General features: G+C 46.7%; 1 protein-coding gene across 2 annotated transcripts in view; it reads left to right on the forward strand.

Moving 5' to 3' along the window:
- KSR2 (kinase suppressor of ras 2) overlaps window positions 1-25,300 on the forward strand; it is a gene marked incomplete at its 3' end in the record, with an annotated part of 199,297 nt that overhangs the window by 129,217 nt on the left and 44,780 nt on the right. For both annotated transcript variants that reach the window (XM_083717114.1, XM_083717113.1), the window contains 5 exons: window positions 443-611; window positions 6,327-6,368; window positions 7,405-7,468; window positions 16,513-16,561; window positions 17,950-18,311. In XM_083717114.1, the coding sequence (XP_083573240.1) occupies window positions 443-611; window positions 6,327-6,368; window positions 7,405-7,468; window positions 16,513-16,561; window positions 17,950-18,311 (686 nt within the window). The remainder of the gene's footprint in view (window positions 1-442; window positions 612-6,326; window positions 6,369-7,404; window positions 7,469-16,512; window positions 16,562-17,949; window positions 18,312-25,300) is intronic.

A 25,300-nucleotide genomic window follows, 5' to 3' on the forward strand; every position in this document is an offset into this window, starting at 1 on the left:
CTGCAGTCCCTGCAGAGCCGCAATAAGAATGTGCAGCATTGTACAAAAATCCCATCTGTCTGCTTACCCTGAAGTGCCCTCTGTTGTCTCCGTAAAGTTAAATGGCCCATGAGGAATAATCAATGGAGAGTAACTTGAGCTGACTTGTGATTTCTCTGTGGGGAACAGGAGGCTGTTTCTTCCCCCCAGCCACTCCTCCTCACCCCCAATGTTTGATGCTTACTCGGCTGCCTAGGGGAGGGGATCGTTCCCAAGCTCAAGCTGGTGCTTTGCTGCACTGCTGAGAATCTTTTCCCGCTCAGTGTCCAAGGTGGTCTGAGATCTCGCCAGCTACTAGTCACTTCACTTATTGGTCCAGGATCCCATCTTGTGTGGCAAGAGCTCACATGCATGGACACTCACCAGTTGCACTCTCACTGGTCTGTTCTTCCTCTTCCCACAGGACCACATTCCGGTGCCCTACCAGCCTGATTCCAGCAGCAACCCCTCCTCAACGACGTCATCCACGCCCTCCTCACCAGCTCCGCCTCTGCCGCCCAGTGCCACACCGCCCTCTCCCCTACACCCTTCCCCGCAGTGCACGCGGCAGCAGAAGCAGTTCAACTTGCCAGGTATGTCCTGAGCTTTTGCTCTGAACTGCAGGAGCTGCCTGTCCACATCTCTGAAAGCGAGGTTCTTAATTTGCCCCTGCACATTGACCAAACAAGACCCCAGGAGGCTACGGATCTGTTTGGGAAGGTTTCATTTTTAAATACAGTGGTGCCTCGCAAGACGAAATTAATTCGTTCCGCAAGTTTTTTCGTCTTGCGAGTTTTTCGTCTTGCGAAGCACGGTTTCCCATAGGAATGCATTGAAAATCAATTAATGCGTTCCTAGGGAGACCGCCTTCAGACCAGGTCCGGGGACAATCTGTCCCCGGACCTCTTCTGAAGGCTGGCGGGGGGAGAAGGACTTTTCTCCCCACCGCCAGCCTTCAGAACAGCCTTCTGAAGGCTGGCGGTGGGAAGAAAAGCCCTTCTCCCGCCGCCAGCCTTCAGAAGAGTTCCTGCAGGGCTGCCTAGGCTGCGGATAGCAGCCTGCTGCCCGGTGCGAGGGACGCTCTGAAGCAGAGCGCCCCTCGTGCGGGGCAGACATCTGCAGCTTGGGGAGCCCTTCAGGACTTCCCCGCAGGGCTCTCCAAGCTGCGGATAGCAGCCTGCTGCCCCGCACGAGGGGCGCTCTTAAGCAGAGCGCCTCTCGCGCGGGCAGACATCTGCAGCTTGGGGAGCCCTTCAGGACTTCCCCGCAGGGCTCTCCAAGCTGCGGATAGCAGCCTGCTGCCCCGCACGAGGGGCGCTCTTAAGCAGAGCACCCCTCGCGCGGGGCAGACATTCGCAGCTTGGGGAGCCCTGCAGGACTTCCCCGCAGGTCTCTCCAAGCTGTGGATAGGGGCAGCAGGCTGCTATCCGCAATTTGGAGAGCCCTGTGGGGAACTCTTCTGAAGGCTGGCGGGGGAGAAGGGCTTTTCTTTCCACCGCCAGCCTTCAGAACAGCCTTCTGAATGTTGGCAGTGGGGAGGAAAACCTTCCTCCCACCGCATGCCTCAGGACAGGTCCGGGAACAGAGGAGAAGGCGGCACTTCGCTTCCCCACTATCCCCGGAGATTTCCCTATGGGCTTTCGTCTTGTGAAGCAAGCCCATAGGGAAATCTGTCTTGCGAAGCCGCTAAAAAATCGGAAAACCCTTTCGTCTTGCGGATTTTTCGTTTAGCGAGGCATTCGTCTTGCGGGGCACCACTGTACGTGAGCAGAGGACAGCAGTGGATGCATTTCAGTTTACAAGAGATATATAAGCATTGTAGGATCACAGGGAAATCAACAGCACATCATGCCATAGCTCAGGGTTAGAACGTCCGCCTTGCAAGCAGAAGTCCCTAGCACCTCCTTGTAGGATTGCGTAGAGACTCTTGCCTGAAATTTTAGAGAGCTGCTGCCAGTCAGTGTAGACACTGCTGAGCTAGATGGATTAGTGGTCTGACTTGGTATAAGTTTCCTATGTTCCTATCTGTTGCATAGGGGACACACACAGATTTCCTCCATCCTTAGACAATACTGACTTAGATCAGAGATGGGGAACCTGAGGCCTAGGGACCAAAAGTGGCCCTCCAGGCCTCTCTAGCTGGCCTACAGAATTATTCCCAGGCCACACCTCTTCTCCACAGGCCACACCCACCAGCAGCCTTGCTTCACACCTGTCTTGAGTGTTTTTTTGGAATGTGTCCTTGAACTCTGATCATCTTTCTTTCCTGCATGGAGGATAGAAAGGGGTATATGGGTGTGCATAGGAACTAACCTACTGTACAAAGGTAATATTTGCATTTATTGCCCTCCCTTTTGCTCCTGGCCTTGCCCACCAGGATGAAAAGTGTTCCCCATCCCTGGTGTAGATAATGCTGAGCTAGATGGACCAATGGTTCGGCTTGCAACAAGGCAGCTCTCTACATTTCCTTCAAAACAGCAAGACCTCTCTTGTTCCTCTCTGATCACTACACAGAGGTAGATCATTGACAGTGCAAACCTGTTGGTACCTGCCATTCATCTTGGCCCATCATGGTTCTTTCTCCTTCCTCCACACTGATGAGAGCAGTTCCTTCCATCACTCTTGTTTCAAGAGGTCCCTCTACAGTCAGACAACATGGCAAAATGCATGCATGGCCCTTAAGAAAAATGATTGTGGGAAGTAAGGCAACCATTTTTCATCAGCTAGAGAAGGAACTCTAGGAACAGCACACTATCAAACCCATTTGGGTGTCCTCGAAAGACCCTAGACAGTCATTCATTTTCAGACAGGGCTGGCTGCGTCTGAAGGCGAGACTTAGAAAGACAGATTGAATTACCTGCATTTACATTTACACCCAAGATTCTCAGCTCAGAGGAGTGGGGGATTGTTGACCGGCTGGGGCCAATTCATTTGACTACAACTGATGATGGGCAAACTAACTCCAGTCTGATTAGAATTGGATTGATATTTATGAGCTTCTTCAAGAAATACTTGGTTTGTAATATAGCTGAGCATCATATTGAGAAATTCAATACCAAATGGGCCAATTCAGAATTGGATTGGCATGTACAGGCTTCTTCTGTCCCAAGCAGCTCCTGGCCAGATGTGTGTGTTTTAGCCCAAGTGGGGGCAAGTTCCAGGTACAGATTAGCAGAATGACAAATCATATCCCACCTTTCGCAGTTCAGGATCCAGCAAGTGACATTGGATCTAGCAGGGGTTAGATTCCAGTGGATGTCAGATTCCAGTAAACATGGTCAAGCAAAGCAGAGGTTAAATTCTTGTGGGATCAGTCAAGACAGAGGATAGGTGCAGATCAGCAAAGTAGGGCAAAGTAGAGGTTGAGTTCCAAAAAAGGCAGACAAAGCAATCAGCACCCCGGACAGTTCCAGTTGAGCCACAGATCCAGACAGACTTGTATTGAATGTCACACTAAACCATTGCTTAGTGCAAACATGGGGGCTTCCAGGGAGATTGCAGCTTTGCCATTTTGCTGTTGTGCTGTGCTGAGCGCCATGGTTTGTCTTAGCTTGTCATCTGAATCTGGACTCGTGGTTCAGCTCTCTCCAGACTAGCCCCAAAGTGTAACCAACAGACGACAGGTAAAGTTGAGAAGGCAGAGAAAGAATAGAAAATTAGAAAGCCCTCTGCAGCCTCATCTAAATGAGTGACAAGCCGCCATCCCCAAGCGAAAATTAATCACTCTTGGCCAACTCCAGGGGGACATTTTCATTCCTCCACTGAAAGTGATGAGAAAGTCTGGGCCAAAGCATTCAGCCGAGGACTCATTAAAACACAGAGTAGTGGAACGAAACCAAATCAGCTCAACAGGCCAAACGCCTGCTTAAACAGAAACGGGTTTCACTTGGCAGCTGATGTTGAGATTGGTCGACAACTTGTGGCCCTGTGCGCACTTACTTATCAGCAGAAATGTGCAGGGGATTGGGCAGCTGGTTAGGATGAGTTGTTGATGTAGAGGGGAACAGGGAAGCTTGGCGAGATCAGCTCGATCTCATGGGAAGAGGAGCAATAGAAAGTGAATGGAATTTAGTTGTGCAGAGAGAGTGGTGATTTTCTGGGTGCTGGTGTCATTTGTGCAATTGGCTCATGATTCCCTAACCCAGGGTTGGGGAATCTGTCGCCCTCCAGATATTGATGGACTCAGCCAGCATGGCCAGTGGTGAGGGAGGATGGGAACTGGGGTCCAATAACATCTGTCAGAGGGCATATTCCCTATCCTTGCCCTACCCAAATGCGTAAACTTTTGAGTGCTGTATATGCAGTGGCGTAGCGTGGGGGGTGCAGGGGGGGCCGGCCGCACCGGGCGCAACATCTGGGGATTAGGGTTAGGGGCGCAAATCCACGGGTTAGGGGGCGCAAATCCATGGGTTAGGGGGCGCAAATTACTTGCCTTGCCCCGGGTGCTGACAACCCACGCTACGCCACTGTATATATGGACAAGCTTTTAGACTCCTGGCTTCCCCTGGCCTGGCAGGGGCATGGTCCCATGCCCAGTATTCAGTTCTGGACAAGGTTATGCCTTGTAGATGTTTGTATAACCTCTTCTGTTTAGCCCTAGTGCTTGGTTTCTTTGCAGGGCCATCCCATGTAGGAACTAAGTCCCAGTATATTTAGTGGGAATTACTTTGAGCTATGGTGTGCTCAGGATAGTAGCCTTCTCCTCTGTGCATTTGCCTAATTCCCTTTCAAAGCCATCCTTTGTGCAAATGCTTCTTTTGACACATTGTGCCTCTGTCCTCCAAAGACGTTCTGTGGTACTAATGAGACCCCAACCCATTTTTACAGTAGAGTCCCTGGATCTCGGCTACCCAGCTGGAATTTTCACAGCCTGGGGTGACTAAAAATTTGAATGGATCCATTTTACAGATGGAATTAGAATTTTTAAAAGCAAAGCCCTGGATTCTGCTAATAGTGGAATTTTGTTAAAGAGGCTATATTTATTTGTCCATTTGATGACATTTATTTACTTTGAGTAGTATTCAAGATGCCTCCAAAGTGACTTACTGGAGCTGAACCATTTTGGTTTGTATCACTAGCACGGCTGGGCATTTCCCTCCTTGTTTTCAGTGCATGATCAATCTTTATTGCTTAGTAGCCATAGGCCATTGCAAATAATACAATAAAATGTCTATTAAGACAGATACAAAACATGAGCAAATGCACTTCCCATTTAAAATAAGGGCAAGGTTAAAGCAAACCCTCTAAATGTCCTGGAATTACTCTTAAATTTAGCTTAAACCAATGAATCACCTTTACAACCCACTGATATTTGATTCAAAGTACTCACTCTGATTTCATTTGCCTACCATTGCAAAAATGCAGCTTGGTCATACGTGTGTGTGTGTGTACTCTCTCTCTCTCATCAGATAAAAGGGGGAAATATTATGTCCTGTCTTGACAGGCCACAGCACTGAGACACGTAGTATAAAAACAGTTTTGTTCTAGAACAGAAATATAGTGGACAGAAGCAGTAAATAACTAGCTAAACCTCCATACAACCATTTCCTTGGTGGGCAGAATAAACCTAGAGACCCACCCCAGGCCTTTGCAAAATGTAGAAAATGCAGCAGCAATGGTGACAACACAAAGCCATGCAAAAGCAATTATGTGTTGCAAAACAGAAGCGAACTGTTTACACCTGAAGGGAAGCCCAGGAATTGGAGCATGGAATCTTCCTCTTTATCAGCACTCTCCCCAGGGACATCTTTAGTTGGCCTCCCAGGAAGCAGCTTCTCCTCCTCTGTCCCTGAGCTGCTTTTATATCTCAGCCCACAGGCAGCAGAAGAAGGTCCACTTTTGCCTTAATCCACTCTACAGACTAGACTGCCCACAAGCCACACTTTAACCCTCATTTTGGCGCCTCCTGATCTTCTTACCTGCCAGACCTGGGTTTGCTTCAGGAACCCAGGTTCACCCCGTGATTCCCAAAACAAATGATATCCAAGATTTCTTTTTCAAAAAAACAGTCCAGTTTCTTCACACCATCTACCCTGTAGAGGGCTGGTCCATTGGGGCAAAGGGGGCACTGCCCCACCAAAAGATTCCTTTCTGAGTCTCCTTAAACATTCAGCCCAGAGAAGATCAGCCATCTAGGTTGATGGCCATTTCTGCATCCTCTGGGAGCACAAATACAAAGCAAGCAATTATTTATAGGGGAGGTTGTTGGGTGATGTTTCACAAGGCTCATTCCTGTCTGATTTCTCAGAGGCGCACTGGTGCTCTCTGACTACTTACCTTTCCTAAGCTTTCCTTGTTCTCCTTTACAGCTTCTCATTACTACAAATACAAGCAGCAATTCATCTTCCCAGGTAAGTTTCTCGAGAACGGCTGCAGCCTCCCAGGGGCATTTCCTGCTCAAAAACCCATCTTCATCTGACACGTGGCCAGTTTTCCCCACACATTCAATTTCATACCCTGTAGAGATGGGAAACTCAACTCAGTTCATGTTTAAAGGCAATTCCATCTGTGTTTTTTTAAAATATATATTTGTATACCACTGTTCATTAAAAAAACAACACCAAAGCACCGCACAACAACTGTACATAAAACCATGCAATAAAAACGACACGAAAAGATAAAACCAGTCATCCATTAACTCACTTGCCTGCATAGAAAAGCTTTCAGCAGGTATTTAAAAGTTGGAACAGCATCTTGATCAGAGCAGCTTTGGGGATTGGGGGTTATCTTGGTCAAAGGCACACATTTGTGTACATCAGTTATTAGTCAAATTTTAAATTCTAAAACTAAAACAACCGACAAGGAATTTTACATTTGCATTAAGAACATAAGAAGAGCCCCCTCAGTTGAAACTCAGCCAGCCTTTGAAATCCAATTCTCTCCAAATTTCTGGGGCTGTCTCAACCCACCCTGACCAATCCTTCTGAATATTCCCAATTCGGCTTTAGACTCAGCCAAATCTGGTGCACACTCATAGTGATGATTTCATTCTCCTCTACCTCAAAACTGCAACCTATTTTTTTACATTTATATCACACCTTTTACCTCAAGGATCTCAAGGCAGAGTACTTGGTTCTCCCTTCCTTGTTTTATCCTCACAACAACCCTGTGGTGTAGGTTTTGCTAAAAGATAGTCACTGGCTCAAGGTCACCCAAAGTGAGCTTCATGACTGCATGAGAATTCGAACCATGGTCTCCTAGGTCTTAGTCTGGCACTTTTTTTAACCCTTTTTGGTCTGGCACTCTAACCACTACACCACACTGGCCTTCCTGTCACATATGCCAGCAGGATGCTTGCTATGCAGACATGTTGTGGGCACTGCTAAGTATGTGAATTGCACGTGCGATCTTTCCCTGTTCTGAACCAGGTTCCTGTTTTGCTTTCAGATGTGCCCGAGACGCCCACCCGAGCGCCCCAAGTCATCCTCCATCCAGTGAATTCTAACCCAATGTGAGTAGTCCTCATGAATTCCTGCTCTTATTCTGAAGCCCACCTCCATTGAGACCTCTCCTTGGAAGAACCTGCCTCTACCTAGTAGATATTGTAGTAGATCTGGAATCTGAATATGGAATGCCCTCTTAGTCAGATTTACGCTGGGGAGAGAGAAATGAAGAAATCATACAGGAAAGCCAGGGAGGCGGGTGCACACGAATGTCTTTTTAATATGGTGTAGTAATTTCATAAAATCACAGGATTGTAGAGTTTGAAGGAATCTTTCCCCCCAATGTGGGGCTTGAACCCATCATCCTGAGATTAAGAGTCTGATGTTCTTGCCAACTGAGCTGTGTACCAGTGGGCTGTTTCCCATGGTGTGCTGATGGAAAGCTCGTTGGACCAGCAGAGACTTCCTCTAGCCCCCCCCCCCATGCCTCAGATCTGCCCCAGAGGAGAGAGTCTGGGGTACCATGGGTCTGGCTGCTAACCAAAATGGCGGTGGTTCAAGCTCACCCAGGGACAGCTGTGGGCAGGATTCTTGCATTGCAGAGGGTAGGACAAGATGACCCTTCCACGTTCCAACTCATTGAGTCTATGAGAAAGTTGAGAGACCCTAAGGCACAACATGGCATGTCGCCCAGGGGGCTCTAGGGGAATTGCAAATATTGCCCCCTTTCCCCTTCCGCTGATGCAAGTCTCAGCTGGACCGAAGAGCTTTCTGCCAGTGCAAGAGAGACCACAGGATACAATCCAATCATATAAGGCAGTTTTCCCAATGTGCTTTGATGTTGACTCTCTCAAAGGAGATCTCCCATGTATTAACCGCTGTGACCAGGAGTAGCTAACTTTTTTTGGCCCAGGGGCTATATGCATCCTTGACCAAACCTCCTCAGGCCAGTATGGCCAGAAGTGGGTGCAGCCACCGCTCGCTCACACACCCAGTCACGTGTACAAAGACCCTCTTTCTCAGCGGATCGGTGCAGATCCGCTGAGGAGCAAGCTATCACCCGCACTCTGCTCCTCAGTTGATCAACCGGACAACCACAGAGGGGGAAACTTGCATCAGAGAGCAATTTTAAAAAAATTGCTTGGAGGATCAGTTCAGGCTCCATGCTTGGAATTAGCTCCACCCCGACTTAGACACATCAGTGTTACCTTACAGTTGCTCTTTAGGAAGACAATCTATGTCTCTAAGTTATGGTGGGCAATTGCTATACAGTATCTCTATGCCTAGAAAGTGGAGGTAATTTTAATCTGTTTTAGCATATTAACTTTTGCATGTTTTAAAGTATGGTTGTGATTTCTTCTTGATTTTACGGTTTTATCTTTTGTAAACCACTTTGTGTGTGTATGTGTGCTTTACAATGAAGGGATGAAATAAAGAAGCAATACATTGTTCTGGGCAAGAGCTACCATATTTACTCAAGTCTAATGTGCCACTGAAACACCTCAATTTTTAGAACCATGAAACAAACAAAAAAAGAGCATTTGCTGGCGAGTGTAAATGTGCCATCGAATCTAATGCACACCTTAATTTTCGCAACGTAATTTGGCCCCAAAATGGTGAGCATTAGATTTGGGTAAATATGGTATATATCTAAGTTGTGCTGGGCAAGAGGTGCTTCTCTCAGTTGCGCTGCCTGGGAAATAGCTGTGCTTCTACATTGTGCTGTGCAAATTTCACTTCCTGGTAAAACAGGCTGCTGACTTCACCTTCGTGCTTGCTTATGGAGAATGTGAAGGGCTGTAGAAATAAAGTAAACAGAGCTGTCACTTGTTAAGGAAGGCTCACCACTGAAAGGACAAAAGACAGGAGAACAATAGGAAAAGGGAGACGGGTTTTGAACTAATGAGGTGCACAGCCGTACAAGATTCTCACTCATCAGAACTGTGAAGGGGAAGCTGCAGGTGGGCAGAACGGAGCTGGGAGAAAATGAGCCGGGAGCAGAGAGAGTTTCAAAACAGGGGCAGGCAGACTTCTTGTCAGATCTAGTTTGTTTTTTTCACTAGAACCCCATGATCTAGCAACCACAGTCTGGTGCCAGAGACATCCAGGCAGAATGAAAGAATAGGTGCCTCTGATCGCATCCTGTGCTCAGAGATTTGTTTCTAGTGACTAGGAGTGGTAGGATCTGTCAATCTTGGTTCTTATTTTCCCAATCTTAACTTCACTTCTCCACATTTCTGCAGCAATTTGCCTTTAAAAAAACCCAAAACAACAACCTTTCAACAATTCAGTGTGCATTTCCCCTAACAAACACATTTTTGCAAGGAGTTTTGGCTGAGGCTCATGCACTTTTGCAAACATTTTCTCCTGATATAATGCCTGTTTTTGCTAATATATTCATTTTTATGCACATATCCGTTTCATACGTGCATTTCTGTAAACTTTGGTTGGTTGGAAAACTGTGCCATGAAATTTGGGTAAGCCCGAATTTCAAAGGAAGCTATGTTTCAGTTCCCATATTATTTTGAAAAGAGAAAATTTGAAAGATATTGTGCTTTAAATTCAAACCGAATCAGATTTCTTCCCCATCCCTACATAATTTAACTGGCCTCACAGTCCTTTCACACAAGAAGAACACGCCTGTTTAGCTTTTTTCATTTCAGCCCCCTAAATTAGGCAGGAAGAGTTACTATGCTCTTGTTGCTCTCAAAAACTTCAGATTCAGAAACCATTTACTGTTCTATTGCAAATGACCCTGAGATCTCCATCTCCTGTCTGTTCACCCTCTGGCTAGTGGTAGCTTGTTCCCATGGGGGCTGACTGGAAGGGCAGAAGGCAAGGAGGCCAACAGTAGGTGGCGACAGAGCCCACGACAGGCAGAGCCACCCAGTCTTCCTCCCTGCTGAGTTCTACAAGGACAAAACACAGACCAAGGAAGAGGAATCTGACAGCAAGTCAGAAGGAGGGCGGCAGGCAGGCAGGCAGGCTGACTGACTGACTGAGGCATAGGGAAAGGGAAAAGTTTTTCGCCCCTCTCTCGCAACACCAGAACTTTTCGACATTCAATGAAACCAAATGTTGCAAGATTCAGGGCAGAGTAAAGAATGTACTTCTTCACACATCACATAGTTAAACTGTGGAACTCCCTCCCGCAGGAGGCAGTGATGTTGGATGGCATAATAATAATAATAATAATAATAATAATAATAATAATAATAATTTATTTATACCCTGCCCATCTGGCTGGGTTTCCCCAGCCACTCTGGGCAGCTTGCAACAGAATATTAAAATACAATAGTCTATTAAACATTTAAAGCTTCCCTAAACAGGGCTGCCTTCAGATGTCTTCTAAAAGCCTGGTAGTTGTTTTTCTCTTTGACATCTGGTGGGATGTCATCTGGGCATTCCACAGGGCAGGTGCCACTACCGAGAAGGCGCTCTGCCTGGTTCCCTGTAACTTGGCTTCTCGCAGCGAGGGAATGCCAGAAGGCCCTCAGCGCTGGACCTCAGTGTCCGGGCAGAACGATGGGGTGGAGACGCTCCTTTCAAAGAGGATTGGACAAAATCATGAAAGAGCGGGCTATTGATGGATGCTAGCCATGAAGACTATGCTCTGCCCCCAGGTGCTGGAAACTGAGGAGGGGAGACTGTTGTTCCTTTGCTTGAATCCTGCTTGCTGGTTTCCCACAATGGGTATCTGCTTGGCCACTGTGAGAACAGGAGGATGGACTAGATGGGCTGTTGGCCTGACCCAGCAGACTCTTCCTGTGCCCTTATGGCGGGGCAATGTCCACTTGCCCCCAATAGCCCCTGTTTTAAAACATTAGTAATTATTTGGTAGGAAGGGCCTGTAGGTATATCAGAGCCCGATTGAAGTTGGGGTGCAGCAGTTTGTGAATGTGTGCTGTTCTCTTAACAGAAGAAGCTAGAAAGATTCACCTGGTACAAAGCAGCTTCCTATACAGTGGTACCTTGGGTTAAGTACTTAATTCGTTCCGGAGGTCCATTCTTAACCTTAAATTGTTCTTAAACTGAGGTACCACTTTAGCTAATGGGGCTTCCCATTGCCGCTGCGCCGCCAGAGCACAATTTCTGTTCTCATCCTGAAGCAAAGTTCTTAACCCGAGGTACTATTTCTGGGTTAGCAGAGTCTGTAACCTGAAGCGTATGTAACCTGAAGCGTATGTAACCCGAGGAACCACTTATTCCAGTTGCAAATCTGGACACACATTTCTGCTTTCCTCCGCATTATGTGCTCATGGATGGATGGATCAGTCCTAAGAAGAGCTTTGCCAGATCAGGCCAAAATGGGGCCCATTTAGCCCAGTTCTCACCACCAGATACCCCAATGGGAAGCCCGAAAGCAGGACCTGAGTGCAACAGCGCCCTCCCCCTCTTGAAATTTACAGCAAGTGGTTCCTGCCACTTTCGTCTTTGTTTACTCATGCATCCATCTGGCTCCATTCCTATGTTAATCTGCAGGCTTTTTTTTTTTAAATAAAGAAAAGTACAGAAATTGGCACTAAAGTACACATTTAAAATGCATTTTAAGCTTACAGCAATTTGGGGGCAGGGGAAGAACTCACACGATTAAAACACTTTCATATGCAAAAACAAATTCAGATCCAATACAGATGCAGACAACTCAAAGCGTTGTTGAAAAGCAAAGGCAAAGAAAAAGACAGGAGAGGAGGTGCCTGTCTGATGTATAAGGGGAGGGAGTTCCAAAGGCCCAGTTGTTCTGTTGTACAGAACGGATTTCCTGATGAGATGCTACCCACAGGAGACCCTCTCCTGCACAACTCGGTGACCGGCTGGGTATATAAAGGGAGAGACAATATTTTATATATTCTCCCTCCACTGCCAGAGGCATTCTGCCTCTGAGTGCTGTGGTGCTTATGTCCTGTTTGCAGGCTTTCCACGGGCATCTGGATGGCCACTGTGAGAAGAGGATGCTGGGATAGATGGACCACTGGGCTGATCCCGCAGGCTCTTGTTATGTTCTTATAACCTGGTCCCAAGCTCTATCAGGCTTTGAACCTCAGAACCAATGCCTCAAACATCCACAATGCTATTAAAAGCAAAGAAGTTAGATTTATACACTGCCCTTCTTCCTAAGATCTCAGGGTGGTTCACGGAATAAAATACAAGACAGAAAGGATAATGAATATGCACAATAAAACCATCAACATTGAAATATAAGTCTCCCTAATTAAAATATGCAATGGAACAGGTCTCCTGTGTCAGTTCTCTGTGCCTTTGGGTCCCACACGAGGATGTACGGACTCCATCCTTTGCTTAAATACAGTAATGATAAAGGGCTGAGAAACAGATCCGTGGAGCCCCTGGCTTTGACCGCTGCTCATAACTTGATAAGCTTGTGTTGGATTGCAAAGGTCAAAGCAAAGGGAACGCAGAGCAGGGGACAGCGCTGGTGATGCGGGAAGCGACCGGCCTGCCAGTCCCACTGGGAAGGCTTTTAGGCAGGAGTAATTGACTTCTCTGCGAGGCTCGAGATCTCAGAGTGGCAGCTGTTTGTGCGCAGCAGATTAAAGAATCCTCCGCTGCTCTAACTCGGGGCTTACAGACGAATTGCCAAAGTCGGCTCCCGCTTTTAAAAATTAATGTCTCTCCTCTCCCGCCTCCCCCCCCCCCACTCTGCCCCACAAACTTACTGAAGGCAATTCAGTCTTTGCAGGTGTTTGTGTAAAGTTGCAGGCAAATGACTCCCAGAAGGCTTTGCTCCCGCTCACTCTCCCTGCCGAGAAACCCTTGATGGAAAAGGGACCTGTTTCTAATGGCTGCCGCACCTGAGCTGAAGACAACGGCGTTTCTCCTTACAGGGAGGCTCAGCCTCTGCTTAGTTTTTGAAATTTCGACCAAGTCTCAACTAGGGATGGGCAAATCGGTCAATTTTGGTTCTTTTCATTTTCCAGTCTCCAGTTCTTCACATTTCCATTCCTGTTTGAGATTCCTTTGTTTTCTAAATCCCCATGAATATTCATCAGCATTCTAGTAGGAATTTGTCCTAACGTACCCAATTTTGTATGCAGTTTTGCCTAATACTGCATATTTTTGCAAAGCGATTTCCCCTAACATAATGCACTTTTATATGTTGTCTTCACTATCGCATGATAATTATTATTTACCAGCCCTTCATCCTACCGTCCCAGGGCAGGTTGCAACATTAAAGTGCAATATTAGAAACAGTTTGAAACAACTTACAACCACAAAAATAAGGTGGGTCTTAGAAACCTAAAGCTCAAGGATCAAATGTCAGGGTTAAGAGTTGCATCTTCAGCATTCTCCAGAAGCTATGTAGTGAAGTTCTCACAGTGAGGGAACTGCAAGAAGGCCCTTGGAGCTGGACCTCAGTGTCTGGGCTGAACAACAGGGGTGGACGCACTCCTGAACTGGGAGCTGTAGGGTAACTCTTGCTCTTAGGTGACTCTGTAGATCGATGTCATCTAACCTGCCCTGCAAACAAATCAGGATGAATGCTCAGTGAATAGTTTCTCCCTGGAACCTCTCACCACCAGTCTTTATTGGTCTAAGAAGACAATCTCTGGGCTCTAAATCCACTCCTCGCTGTTGCATCATTAAAAGGTGCCCTCTCTGTTCATCTGAAATACAAAATGGAGAGAGTTGGACTGGAGGAGAAATAAAGTTAGGTGAGGAGCTTTGTGCTGCCAGCGCCTCGGCTATTACTGCAATCTCTGGCTCCAGGCCTGGGGGAGATTAGCTGGCAATCAATGAAAACACAGGTGAAAAATGGAATCGGCAACTAGGTGTATTCCCTAGGAATGAAGCCAAGTGGCTCATACCACTTGTTTGCAATAATTTGAAGATCCCTCCGAACTAAACAGGACTCCAGAGACATGACTGAGGAATCAACATTAGAAATGGCCTCAGTGTGATTCTTAGGGGGCTCAAAAGGGATGTTCTTCCCTCCAAGCCAGTGTCAGTTTTGTGGCTAACTTTGCCTGCTTCTTAGTACATCGCATTTGGAGACGCTTGCAAAATTCTCCTCATCTGCATTTTGGCATTCCTAAATTGCCTGATTTTGTCTCTGAAGTGAAGTGCACTGTCAGGAATGCACCATGCCCCCCCCTTTAAAACAGCAGCAATGACACCATTTAAAATATAAATAAAAATGCATTTGCTGTTCGCAGGAGTGACACCAAAGGAAGGGTAGAGGTAAGGTGCTAGTTTTGGGACACATCAAGGGCAAATGATCTTAAGTTTTGGGAAGTTCAACTCAGCCTTCCCTCTAATGGCAAATGTGGGTGGTTAACTGCCAATCAGTTTGAAAGCAAAATGGGCTTTCAAAAACAAGGCAGTGGTTTGAATATGAGGTACCAAAGTAATAGGGGGTGTATAAAATTATGCATGGGGTAGAGAAAGTGGATAGGGAAAAGATGGTCTTCCTCTCTCATAATACTATCTCTCAGGGACATCTAATGAAAATGGACATTGGAAGATTCAGGATAGACAAAATAAAGCTCTTCTTTATGCAGTTCATACTATGGAACTCCCTCCCACAAGACAGGACCTGGCCTTCATTACATTATTGGACAAAGGTGATAATGTGTCTCAGGCCACATTCTACATTGAAAGCACTAGGTTACCTCTTCTACATTCCTGGTTTCCTCCAAAGAATCCTGGGAGCTATAGTTTTGTGATGGGTGCTGAGAATTGTTAGGAGGCCTCTCTTTGCTTCCTGGAGCTACAGTTCCTAGAGTTCCCTGGGAAGAAGGATTGAAGGTTAAACCACTGCAAAAACTAGTTCTGAGAGGGCAATGGGGGCCTCCAAACAACGTTTGGTGCCCCTAACAAACTGCAACTCCTAGAATCCTTTGGGGGAAGCCACAACTGTTTAAAAGTGGCATCATAGTGCTTTGAATGTATGGTGCGAATGTGGCTTCTGTGCATAGAGAGACGTGTTTCATTCTGCCGGAAGTCCTTGAGATAAAAATGTCCTTTGTCCACAGACACCCCATCTGTCATTATGGCAAACAATTTGCTTGTCAATCAATCAACCATACCTATATAAATTGTTGCATATCTTCCCATTGTTGCACCAGTCATCAGTATGGCTGGCTGGGTCAAACAATCATTTCATTTCAGATGAAAACCCTCATCACGGACATGTCATATTTCAGAAAACTAGTGCCCTTTCTGTTAGTGGGGGTGGGAAGCGTGCAGAGGGAAGAGAAATTATGAGATAAGCCCCAACCTCATATTGGGTCTGGCCTCCCATCAAACTGATTCACAAGAAATGACTCTTTGGCCTGCAGATCTATTTATATTTTCACTGCGCTTCAAACGTATTGTTGCTGTTCGGCAAAATTAACTGTGCTTCGTTGATGACATGCATTATAACACAGGGATAATTTTGTCTATAAGGTTGTTTGGTTGGTGTTTCCTCCCTTCTTCGTATTATAAGCCTTTGAGCAGTGACCCATTCGATTGTTTGAAGGGCGTAAGAAGAGAACAGCATCCCATAATTCTTTTTACGTGACTTGCTGTAGAAACTGCAGCCCTTTGTTCATTTGCAACGGGAGGCAATCTCCCGTGACCCTTCTCCAGCCCCCCATTCAAGAAAATTCGGGGGGAGCTTAATGACTCTTGCCATGGAGACCAAGGTCCCATCTGCATTGTACATTTAAAGCAGGATCATCTCCTCACAACTCTCAGCACCCTTAATAAATTATAGCTCCCAGGATTCTTTGGGAGAAGGCATGACTGTTTAAACTTGTATGATACTGCATTCAATGTATGGTGGTGCAGATGCAGCCTCAGTTAGACATCCTTCAGTCTTGTTGACATCAGCAGGGCAAGTTAGTTACTCATGACAAATTTGGTCCCATTGATTTTCAAGTGGGAATAATTCAGCCCTTAGAGCATCTGTTTTGCATGCAGAATGCCCAAGGCTCAACCCCCTAGCATCTTCAAGTTGGACTGGGAATGTCCCCTGCTTGGAGACCCACTGATGGTCAGTGTTGACAATGCCGAGCTGGATGGACCTTCTGTAGAAGGTAGCTTTCCCTCTGCTCCTGGTGCTTCTGACTTTCAAGTCTTAATAATTTGCAACATTTGGTTTTCTCTGCAGCCTGGAAGGAAACCCATTACTTCAAATTGAAGTGGAACCAACCTCTGAGGTAAGATGCACACAAGGACCTGGTGACCACCCCATGGCCTCAATTCAGGGGTCCTGAATCAGGGTGACCCACCCCACCCTGAATTGATCCCAAAGTAGCTTGAGGGCAAGGCTTTTTTTTTAAACCTAATTAAACGTACAGCATCACCTCTCCCACCTCCACTCCTGACCGAGAGCAGGGGGCTTAATTCTGCAGGTGTGCCTTTGCAAAGGAGAGCCTTGCAGCAGGCAGAATCGGCGTCTGTGCTGAACAGCTGTTCAGCAGAGGTGCTGATGCTGCTCCTGTGCAAGCATCTTCTCTTCCGAAGGAAAGCCTTGCAGCAGGCAGAATTGGTACCTGTGTTCAGCACAGGCACCGATCCTGCTCCTTTGCAAGTGGCTGCTCTCCCAAGAAGTCGCTTGTGAAGGAGCACCCTGCACCACACAGGAAGGAGAATCATGTGGTGGGCTCCCCCCTATTCCTGGGAGTCAGTGGCCTTTTGTGGGTTTTCCCCACCCAATGCCTGCCTCTCCTTCCAGCTTGATGCTCTGCCCACTGACAGTCACAAAATGCTCTGGGCCATCTTACCTGACCTGTAGTGATCTGTGGTTGTCTATCACCAACACATTTGACGCCCAAGCCCATCTTAAGAGAGTAGAATCATAGAGTTGAAAGGGACCCCATGGATCATCTAGTCCAACCCCCTGCAATGCAGGAATTTGACCCATATGGGGATCAAATCCATGACCTTGGTGTTATATGCCTGCTTTTTCAGGGCTTGTCGGGTATCCATAGCTTGAGGGCTAGCTGATGCTGTGTTGGAGCGTTTGATATCCTAGATAAAATAGATTCGAAAACAGGTGTGGGAAACCCTTTGACCCTCCAGATGTTGCTTGTCTGCATCTCTCGTCAGCCCCATAGATCATGAGCAATGGCAATGGAGGATGGGAGTTCAACAACAGCTGGCAGGCCAAAGGTTCCTCATACCTGCTTTAAAACATCATTGGGTGGCCTCCAGCATGTGAGCGTAATCAGGCCCACCAGAGCTGCACATTTGGCCCTTGTGGCTATTTTGGTCAAGCCATGCCCATATTTCCTACAACCGATGTTGTATGGGACATCTGGCATAGGGCAGGTAAAAACAAGGCTAGTCCAAAAAGTGGGTTTCAGGCACCACCAGTCCACTGATTTGTGCCACCTGTAAATCCCTGTGCACAGCTTTTTCCAGGCCCTACAATCAGCTGATTGCCAGAGTTTTGAAGTGACGCACACACATGGGATGAAAGTGGGTCACCTGACATCATTGTGCCATCAGGTGATTGAGAAGTAAATGTCGTCCCCGTACAGGGACGATGGATATCACCTCCACTTGCACTAAAACAAATCTCTCTTGTTTTCCCTGCCCCCAGAATGAACAGGGAAACGACGAAGAATCGGAGGACGATTTCGAGGAGATGAACCTCTCGCTCCTCTCTGCCCGCAACTTCCCCCGCAAGGCCAGCCAGACCAGCATCTTCCTCCAGGAGTGGGACATCCCCTTTGAGCAGCTGGAGATTGGCGAGTTGATTGGAAAGGGCCGCTTCGGGCAGGTCTTTCACGGCCGCTGGCACGGCGAGGTGGCCATCCGACTGATTGACATTGAGCGCGATAACGAGGACCAGCTGAAAGCCTTCAAGAGGGAAGTGATGGCATACAGGCAGACGCGGCACGAGAATGTGGTGCTGTTCATGGGGGCTTGCATGAGCCCTCCCCACCTGGCTATCATCACCAGGTAAGCCGTATCACTTAAGTACCACCTTAGGGATAGGAGGAAGCAGCAATTCCCACCCCGTCCTGGATTCCTTGCAATCAGCGTTGTTTCCATTCCGCTGCAGTTTGGCTTCTGCTAAAACCTGCACTGTTCTTCTTGCTGTCTGCTATGGCTGATCATTAATTAATTTTGATGCATTCCAGTGAAAGGGAAATGTCAAAGAGTGGCTGGGTACAAATAATAAAATTATTAAAAATTATTATTATTAAAAACAATGCAGTAAATCATATAATAATTTGGATAATATTTGTGGGCTAAAAATAACAGCCATAGCAAATGCCAGTTGCATTCGCTGTTGTTGTGCAGCAGATTGCACAAGGATCAGCTGTTGCGCTGCAGAATGGAAAAATCGGCTGTGCAAGAGAAAACAGAAAGATTGTTGTGCAACATACTTCACAACCAGAACCAGCTGTTGCACAACTATCTCTCCCTTGCAGCGTTGGATTCCTTTGTCACTCAATCTTTAAACTCTTGCGCTAGCAGACAGGGAATGTTGTATATAGCCCCAAATGTGGAAATTTCAGGGAAGCAGACTTTGGCTAAGCATCAGGAGCCACTTCCTGGTAGGATACTGGCAACGTCACTAGGAGAAGCTAACCTGTGGAATTTACTGCCACAAGATACAGTGACATCCTTGGATGGCTTTAAAAGAGGATCTAACAAATCCATGGAGGATAAGGCTATCAGTGTTTACTTGTCACAATGGTGAGTAGTAATGCTTCTGAATGCCAGTTGCTGGAAATCACAGGAGGGGAAAGAGGGCTTTTGTGCTTGTGAGATCCCATTGGGGCATCTGGTAGGCCATGGTGGGAACAAGATGCTGGACTAGATGAGGCATTGGCCTGATCCAGCAGGTCTCTTCTTGCATTCTCATCCATAGGGCTATGATGGATTTTAAAGGGATGAATCCAGCAAATTCAGAGATGATAAAATGATCAATGGTTACTGCTCATGATGGCTATATGTCACCTCTGCATCCAGAAGCAGCATATAACAGGAGCCCAGGGAGCGTGCCAGCCATTGGATCAACATCTGAGCTTGCTAGCCATTGCCATCTGTGCTGGTAACCCATGCCTTGCTTGTGTACTGTACTGATTTTAATGTTAATGTTTCAAGCAGAAAACAAAATCCTGGTCCAAGTAATGCAGCCGGTATGGGCCAGGACATTGCACCCCCTAACCCCCCCAAATGCCCCCACAACACCAGGGCTCTCCCTCCCTGAACATGGTTCACCTGTCACAGGGATGGACACTTTGCATGCCTTTAGATAAACAGATGGTTCCAGATAACCTGCAAGACAGCAGGATGTGCCTCTCCAAAGGAAGGCGTCTGTGCAAAGGTTGCCCCGACTTCCCACCTGTCCAACACCAGAGAGTGCAAAACTGCATTTAAAACACCCCCCCTTTAGTGTGTTCACATCAAATTGTGAGTTCTCTCTTGGCTAAGAGGCGCTCCTTTTCCGCGTGGAAATCCGCAAAGCACATCCAAGGTCTTATTCTTGACAGCTTGATGAGCCAGCTACGCTACGACTGTGTGCTTGATGCCTTAATCTTGGTCTGCAGGGTTTCCTGCTCGGCTCTCTGTCAGTTCCCAGCCTCCTTTCTAAGGTCAAAGGGCAACATGACTGGATTGCCCTCAGTCTAATCGGGACATTCTCAGGCCACAATCACTGAGTGTTTATCTTCTTCAGCTGGGAGCTGGTCTTCCTCCCGAGGCTTCTAGCTCAGCTCATTAAATCAATACGTGAAACGTTTCTATTTGTGCCTGCTGTTTTCATGAGCTGTGGTGTGAGGTGCACAGGACATCCTGTATGTGTTTTGCATTGCTATGGACACCGTGACTTCGTTGATCAGACCCCCTAATGGTGCCTGGTTGTTGTGGCAAGCTGTGAGTCATGAAGCAGACTGGAATTCTCTTCCCTTTCAGTATTGTTACACTCCACCCCAATCTCTGAGTGATGAGAGGTTCCATTGGTTCCGAGGACTTACCCAGGGTTCGGTTTCCTTGGCATGAAGGTCAGAGGAGACTGTGGTGTCTTTAGGATATGTGCTTTTCTTTACACATATATACAGCCTGAGCATAGGATGGAGGGGCTCACAGCATTAACACCCCAACAGTTCCTGCTTCCCCATTTGGTTTTCAAGGGCACCCCAAAGTCCAGCTTATCTTCAGCAGAGAACAAGACATGCTTCATAGTCTCCAGCTTCCAGCAGCATATAATTCTCACCTACCCAGCATCCCTGGCCTATTGTTCTTCACTTAGGAAAAGGCTCACCCATTTGTTTCTATGGCAGCAGAACAACTTCTTTGGATATGCTAAATTGTGGTCCTTAGTTAGCCAGTCTTACCCATTACATTGACAAAGGAATTGATTGGGCTGGTTTCCTCTTATACATTCCACCCTTACAGATACATGATAACTGCTTTGGAAGGGACCCAAGGTTCTATCAAGACTGAACCCCCCCAAACTCTTAATTGGACCTCCAGAATGAATTAAATTCTTAACCCAAGGTACCACTGTATTTACTAAAATATTTATATAGTGCTGTATCATAGAAATATCTCACAACAGTTTGCAGCAATATAAAAACATGAAACCATGCAGTAAAATAATTTATTTATTTTTTTAAAAAAGTTGAAAGCAAAAAAATTAAAACAAATCTCAGCAGGCCATTGTGGGGGATGTGTTCCTCATTGCCTGCCTAGGCCCAGTGGAATACAAAAGTTTTCAGAAGGTGTTTAAAAGCTGGCACAAAAGGCGTCTGCTGGATCTCTGGTGGCAGAGCATTCCACAGGACTGGGCCGACGACACTAAAGACTCAGTTTATTGTTGTTACAAAACAAGCCTCACCAACTTGGGGAATGACTGGCGACACTCCTGCAGATGATCTTATTGATTGAGCTGGGATACGAGGGTTCAAGTGGTCCCTGAGGTACAATGTACCTAAGTTGTTCAAGGTTTTGAACCTGGCTCGGTAGTAGCAGTCTGTGCAGCTGCTTTAACAATGGCATCACATTTAAATAGATGGCAGCCAAACCAGTTTTTTTAGCTAGCGTTCCATAAATTGGGTCAAATCTGTATTCCAGAGGTGCTGGAAGAGCTGGGAAGCCTCTCAGAGGCAGTCTTCAGAGGAGGAACACAGAGGAGCCTCAAGCTTTGGAGGTAGCAGCAGTCCTGGTCCCAGGGGCTTGCCCCTCTCTGCTGCCTCTGGCAGAGCAGTGTCCCCTGAGGTTCATTCTGCAAAGATCCTTAACACAGGACAAGTTCTCCGATAGCAATGCAAAGTTTCTGTCCATTTTACAGAAGTTGCAAACAAGTTGATGTAGGGATTCCTTGGGGGGTGGGAAGGGAATCAGTAGAATGCTTGGTAGGTTCCCCCCCAAGGGAATAACCATGTGCATGCTTGGCATTCATTTTAATTAGTTTTCAGCAAGAACAGATGCAGACGTAAGTGTGGCTTGGTGTTCCGAGATGTTAAAAAAAAAGTTCTTATCTGACTTTCCCTCTAGCCTGCTATTATTTGTCTGTGACTAGCGGGAAGGTCAGGTAAGAGCCGGGCTTTAACTGCATCGGCTGGTGGGTGGAACTTTCTCCAGCCTGCACTATTTCCTTGTTCCTGGAGCTCGAAAACATCAGGTAGCCAGAGAAAGGATGGGGAGATGTAAGGAAAGGAAGGACAAGAGGGGGGTGGATCCTGAAAGGGAAACAGGGTGGTGATGGTGATGGGTCTAGGATAAGGTAAGGATTGCAGACCAGACTACAGAAGGACTCAGTGCCTCTCCCCTGATCCTGTGCAAGCCCACAAGACTGGGTTGGTTGACCATGTGCCTTGGAAAGAATGGGTCACATCCCCTTTTTAGTCATACTCAGAGTAGACCCATTGAAATTAATGGCACGACTAACCTGGGTTCACCCGTCACGCACTTGGCATGTTTTTAAATAAACAGATGGTTCCAGGTGTCGTGTCAGTCTCCAGCATTCTCAGTCTCCAAAGGAAAGCATCTCTGCCAAGAATTCCCGGCCTGTCAAGGACTGCAGAGTGCAAAACATTCCCCTTTGGCCTGTTTGCACCAAATTGCGAGTCCTCTTTTGGCTAAGAGGCATCGCTTGTCCTTGTGGAGCCCTGCAAAGCACACCCAAGGTCTCCTTCTTGACAGCTTGATGAGCCAGCTTGGCTAAGACGGTGTGCTTGATGCCTTGATCTTGGTCTGCAGGGTTTCCTGCTTTTCCATCAGTCCCAGCCTCCTTTCCAAAGTCGAAAGTGTAAAATTATTGCATCGTCCCCAATCTAACAGGGACATTCTCGGGTTGTGATCACTGAGTGCTTCCCCTCTTGTTTAATTACAGTTATTTATTTATTGGTTTAGTAAATTTCTATACACCCTTCATCCGAGGATCACAGGGTGGTCTACGACAAAAAATACAAAAATTGGAAAGGAAACGTGGTAAGAAACAATAACAATACCCTCCTCCCAGTTTAAAAGGACATAAATTGTTTAGTAAGCCAAAGCCTGGGAGAAGAGGCATTTTTTTTTATAATATATTTATTAGCAGTTTTTTAATTTAGTTACAGTTCCAATAAACAATACAATATAACATATCTTTTAACATAGTCTTCTCAACTTCTTTGGACTCCCTCACATCTCCCGCTCCTGCGTTCCTAGCCAAAAAATTTTTTCCAGCAAATTTATCCCCTTATTTCGATTCTTATTATCTAATTTTCCAATATTATATCTCTAATTTTTGATATCCTTTATTCAAATCTTAAAAAATTAAATATAACTTAAAATTTTTCCAAAAATTTATCTTTTCTTAAATTTAACATATCTTCATATATCACTTCCTCTATCTCAATGGTGCCCAGTTGTTTATATTCTAGCATCCTCCTTAACATTCATATAGTTTACAATATTTTTGTAGATAAATCTTAAATTTCTTCCAGTCTTCTTCCAACGTCTCTTCTCCCAGGTCTCGGATTCTGCCAGTCATTTCATCCAATTCCATATAGTCTGTCAGTTGCATCTGCCATTCTTCCAGCGTGGGTAGATCTTGGGTTTTCCAATGCTTAGCAACGAGTATCCTTGCTGCTGTTGCGTACATAAAAAATGTTCGGTCCTTCTTTAGCACCTTCTGGCCGACAATACCCAAAAGGAAGGCCTCTGGTTTCTGAGAAGAGGAATGTTTTTGCCTAGCGCCTAAATATATCTAGTGATGACTCCAAGCAAGCCTCGCTGAGAGAGCATTCCACAAATGGGGAGCCAGCACAGAAAAGGCCTGTTTTCCAGATCTCTTGTGGAGGTAGCATACAAAGAAGGGCCTCCAGTGATGATTGCAGGGGGCTCTGGGTTGGTTTATATGGGGAGAGGCGGGCCTTGAGGTACGGGGTCCTGAGCCCTTTAAAACCAGCCCTTTGAACTGTACCCAGAAAATGATTGGCAGTCTCCTCTGAGTAGGACTAGCATTGGATACAACCCAAAGCATGGAAAAGACCCATCAGTTAGCTGATGTATAATAGCTGGCATACAGGTAACAGCCACATTCAGGGATAATAATAATAATAATAATAATAATAATAATAATTTATACCCTGCTCATCTGGGCGGCTTCCAACAAAAGATTAAAAATACATTAAATCCCCATCTCTTCTTCAGTATCTTCCAAGATTGCTTGTGACTTAATTCATGTTTTCTGCATCTGGGAGGTCTGCTTGACAGGCATCTTGTTTATAATAATACAAGGTGATCCAAAGGCTTTTAAACGTTATTATTTATTCTTCTCCTCATCTTCCACTTTCTTAAAGGTATAAGCCTCTCCAAGGATAGGAAGTGCAGCTCGTGGCCCATTTTCAGAGTTGGGCAGGAAATGTCGCCAGCAGGGAGAGGGCCGGGGCCTGTTTCAGGCGGCTCATCCTCATTCACCAGGTAGTCCAGTACCAGCAGGGTGGGGACACCTGTTGGTGGATTCCTTGCCCTCCCCCAGCATCCAGTTCAGCACCTTCACCCCATCCCTCTCCCCCTGACCAGCCCTGCCAAGAAGTCTCCACGTAGAGGGCAGAGCAGCCGATTCGGTCACACTGGGTGCAGAGTCTCGGGGGTGCCACAGGGGGCTCTGCAACTATTATGCAGAGTGGAAGGCAAGAGGATTGGGGGGGAGGGTGCTGAATTTTGGTGTTGAACTGTTCACTGCTGAAACTTGGGACCCTAAGGTCCGCCACTGCTCTGCAGAAACTGGCAGAAGCTCTCAAACATTTCAGGTAAGGCACCTCTCCCATTGCTACCTGGAGATGCCATTGGGGGATGGTGTAGTCTCGTAATCTGGGGAACCGGGTTCGCGTCTCTGCTCTTCCACATGCAGCTTCTGGGTGACCTTGGGCCAGTCACACTTCTCTGAAGTCTCTCAGCCCCACTCACCTCACAGAGTGTTTGTTGTGGGGGAGGAAGGGAAAGGAGAATGTTAGCCGCTTTGAGACTCCTTCGGGTAGTGATAAAGCGGGATATCAAATCCAAATCCAAACCTGGGACCTGCTGCATGCAAAGCACCTTCTCTTCCCCTGAACCATGACCCTTCCCCATAAAAGAAGCCTCCCATGTTTCTGCGATGGGGCAGCTGAGACCCGCAACCCGCGTTTCCAGTCTAACTTTGAAAAGTCAGGCTCCTTTTCCAGAGAGTTCCCTCGTGGGAGCATATCTCCGTCTTCAAAACCGTATTGGATCTCGCGCGAAAGTGTAAACAGCTTCCCAGCTCTAAGGTCCTGCTGTCGCGTTGATTAAACAATCATAAAAGGAAACACAGTGTTTAAACATGGAAGCCTTTGATGAAATATTAAAGGCAGCCCTCTCCCCTGGGCTTGCTAAAGGGGCCCTCTGGCAATATGGAAGCTGCGATACATGGTGCTCCTCCCACCCCCCATCCCATTCATGTCACTAATGATGCTCGCTTTTGGAGAAGG

The sequence above is a fragment of the Podarcis gaigeae genome (assembly GCF_964106915.1).
Source record: "Podarcis gaigeae genome assembly, chromosome: 16".
Lineage (NCBI taxonomy): Eukaryota > Metazoa > Chordata > Lepidosauria > Squamata > Lacertidae > Podarcis > Podarcis gaigeae.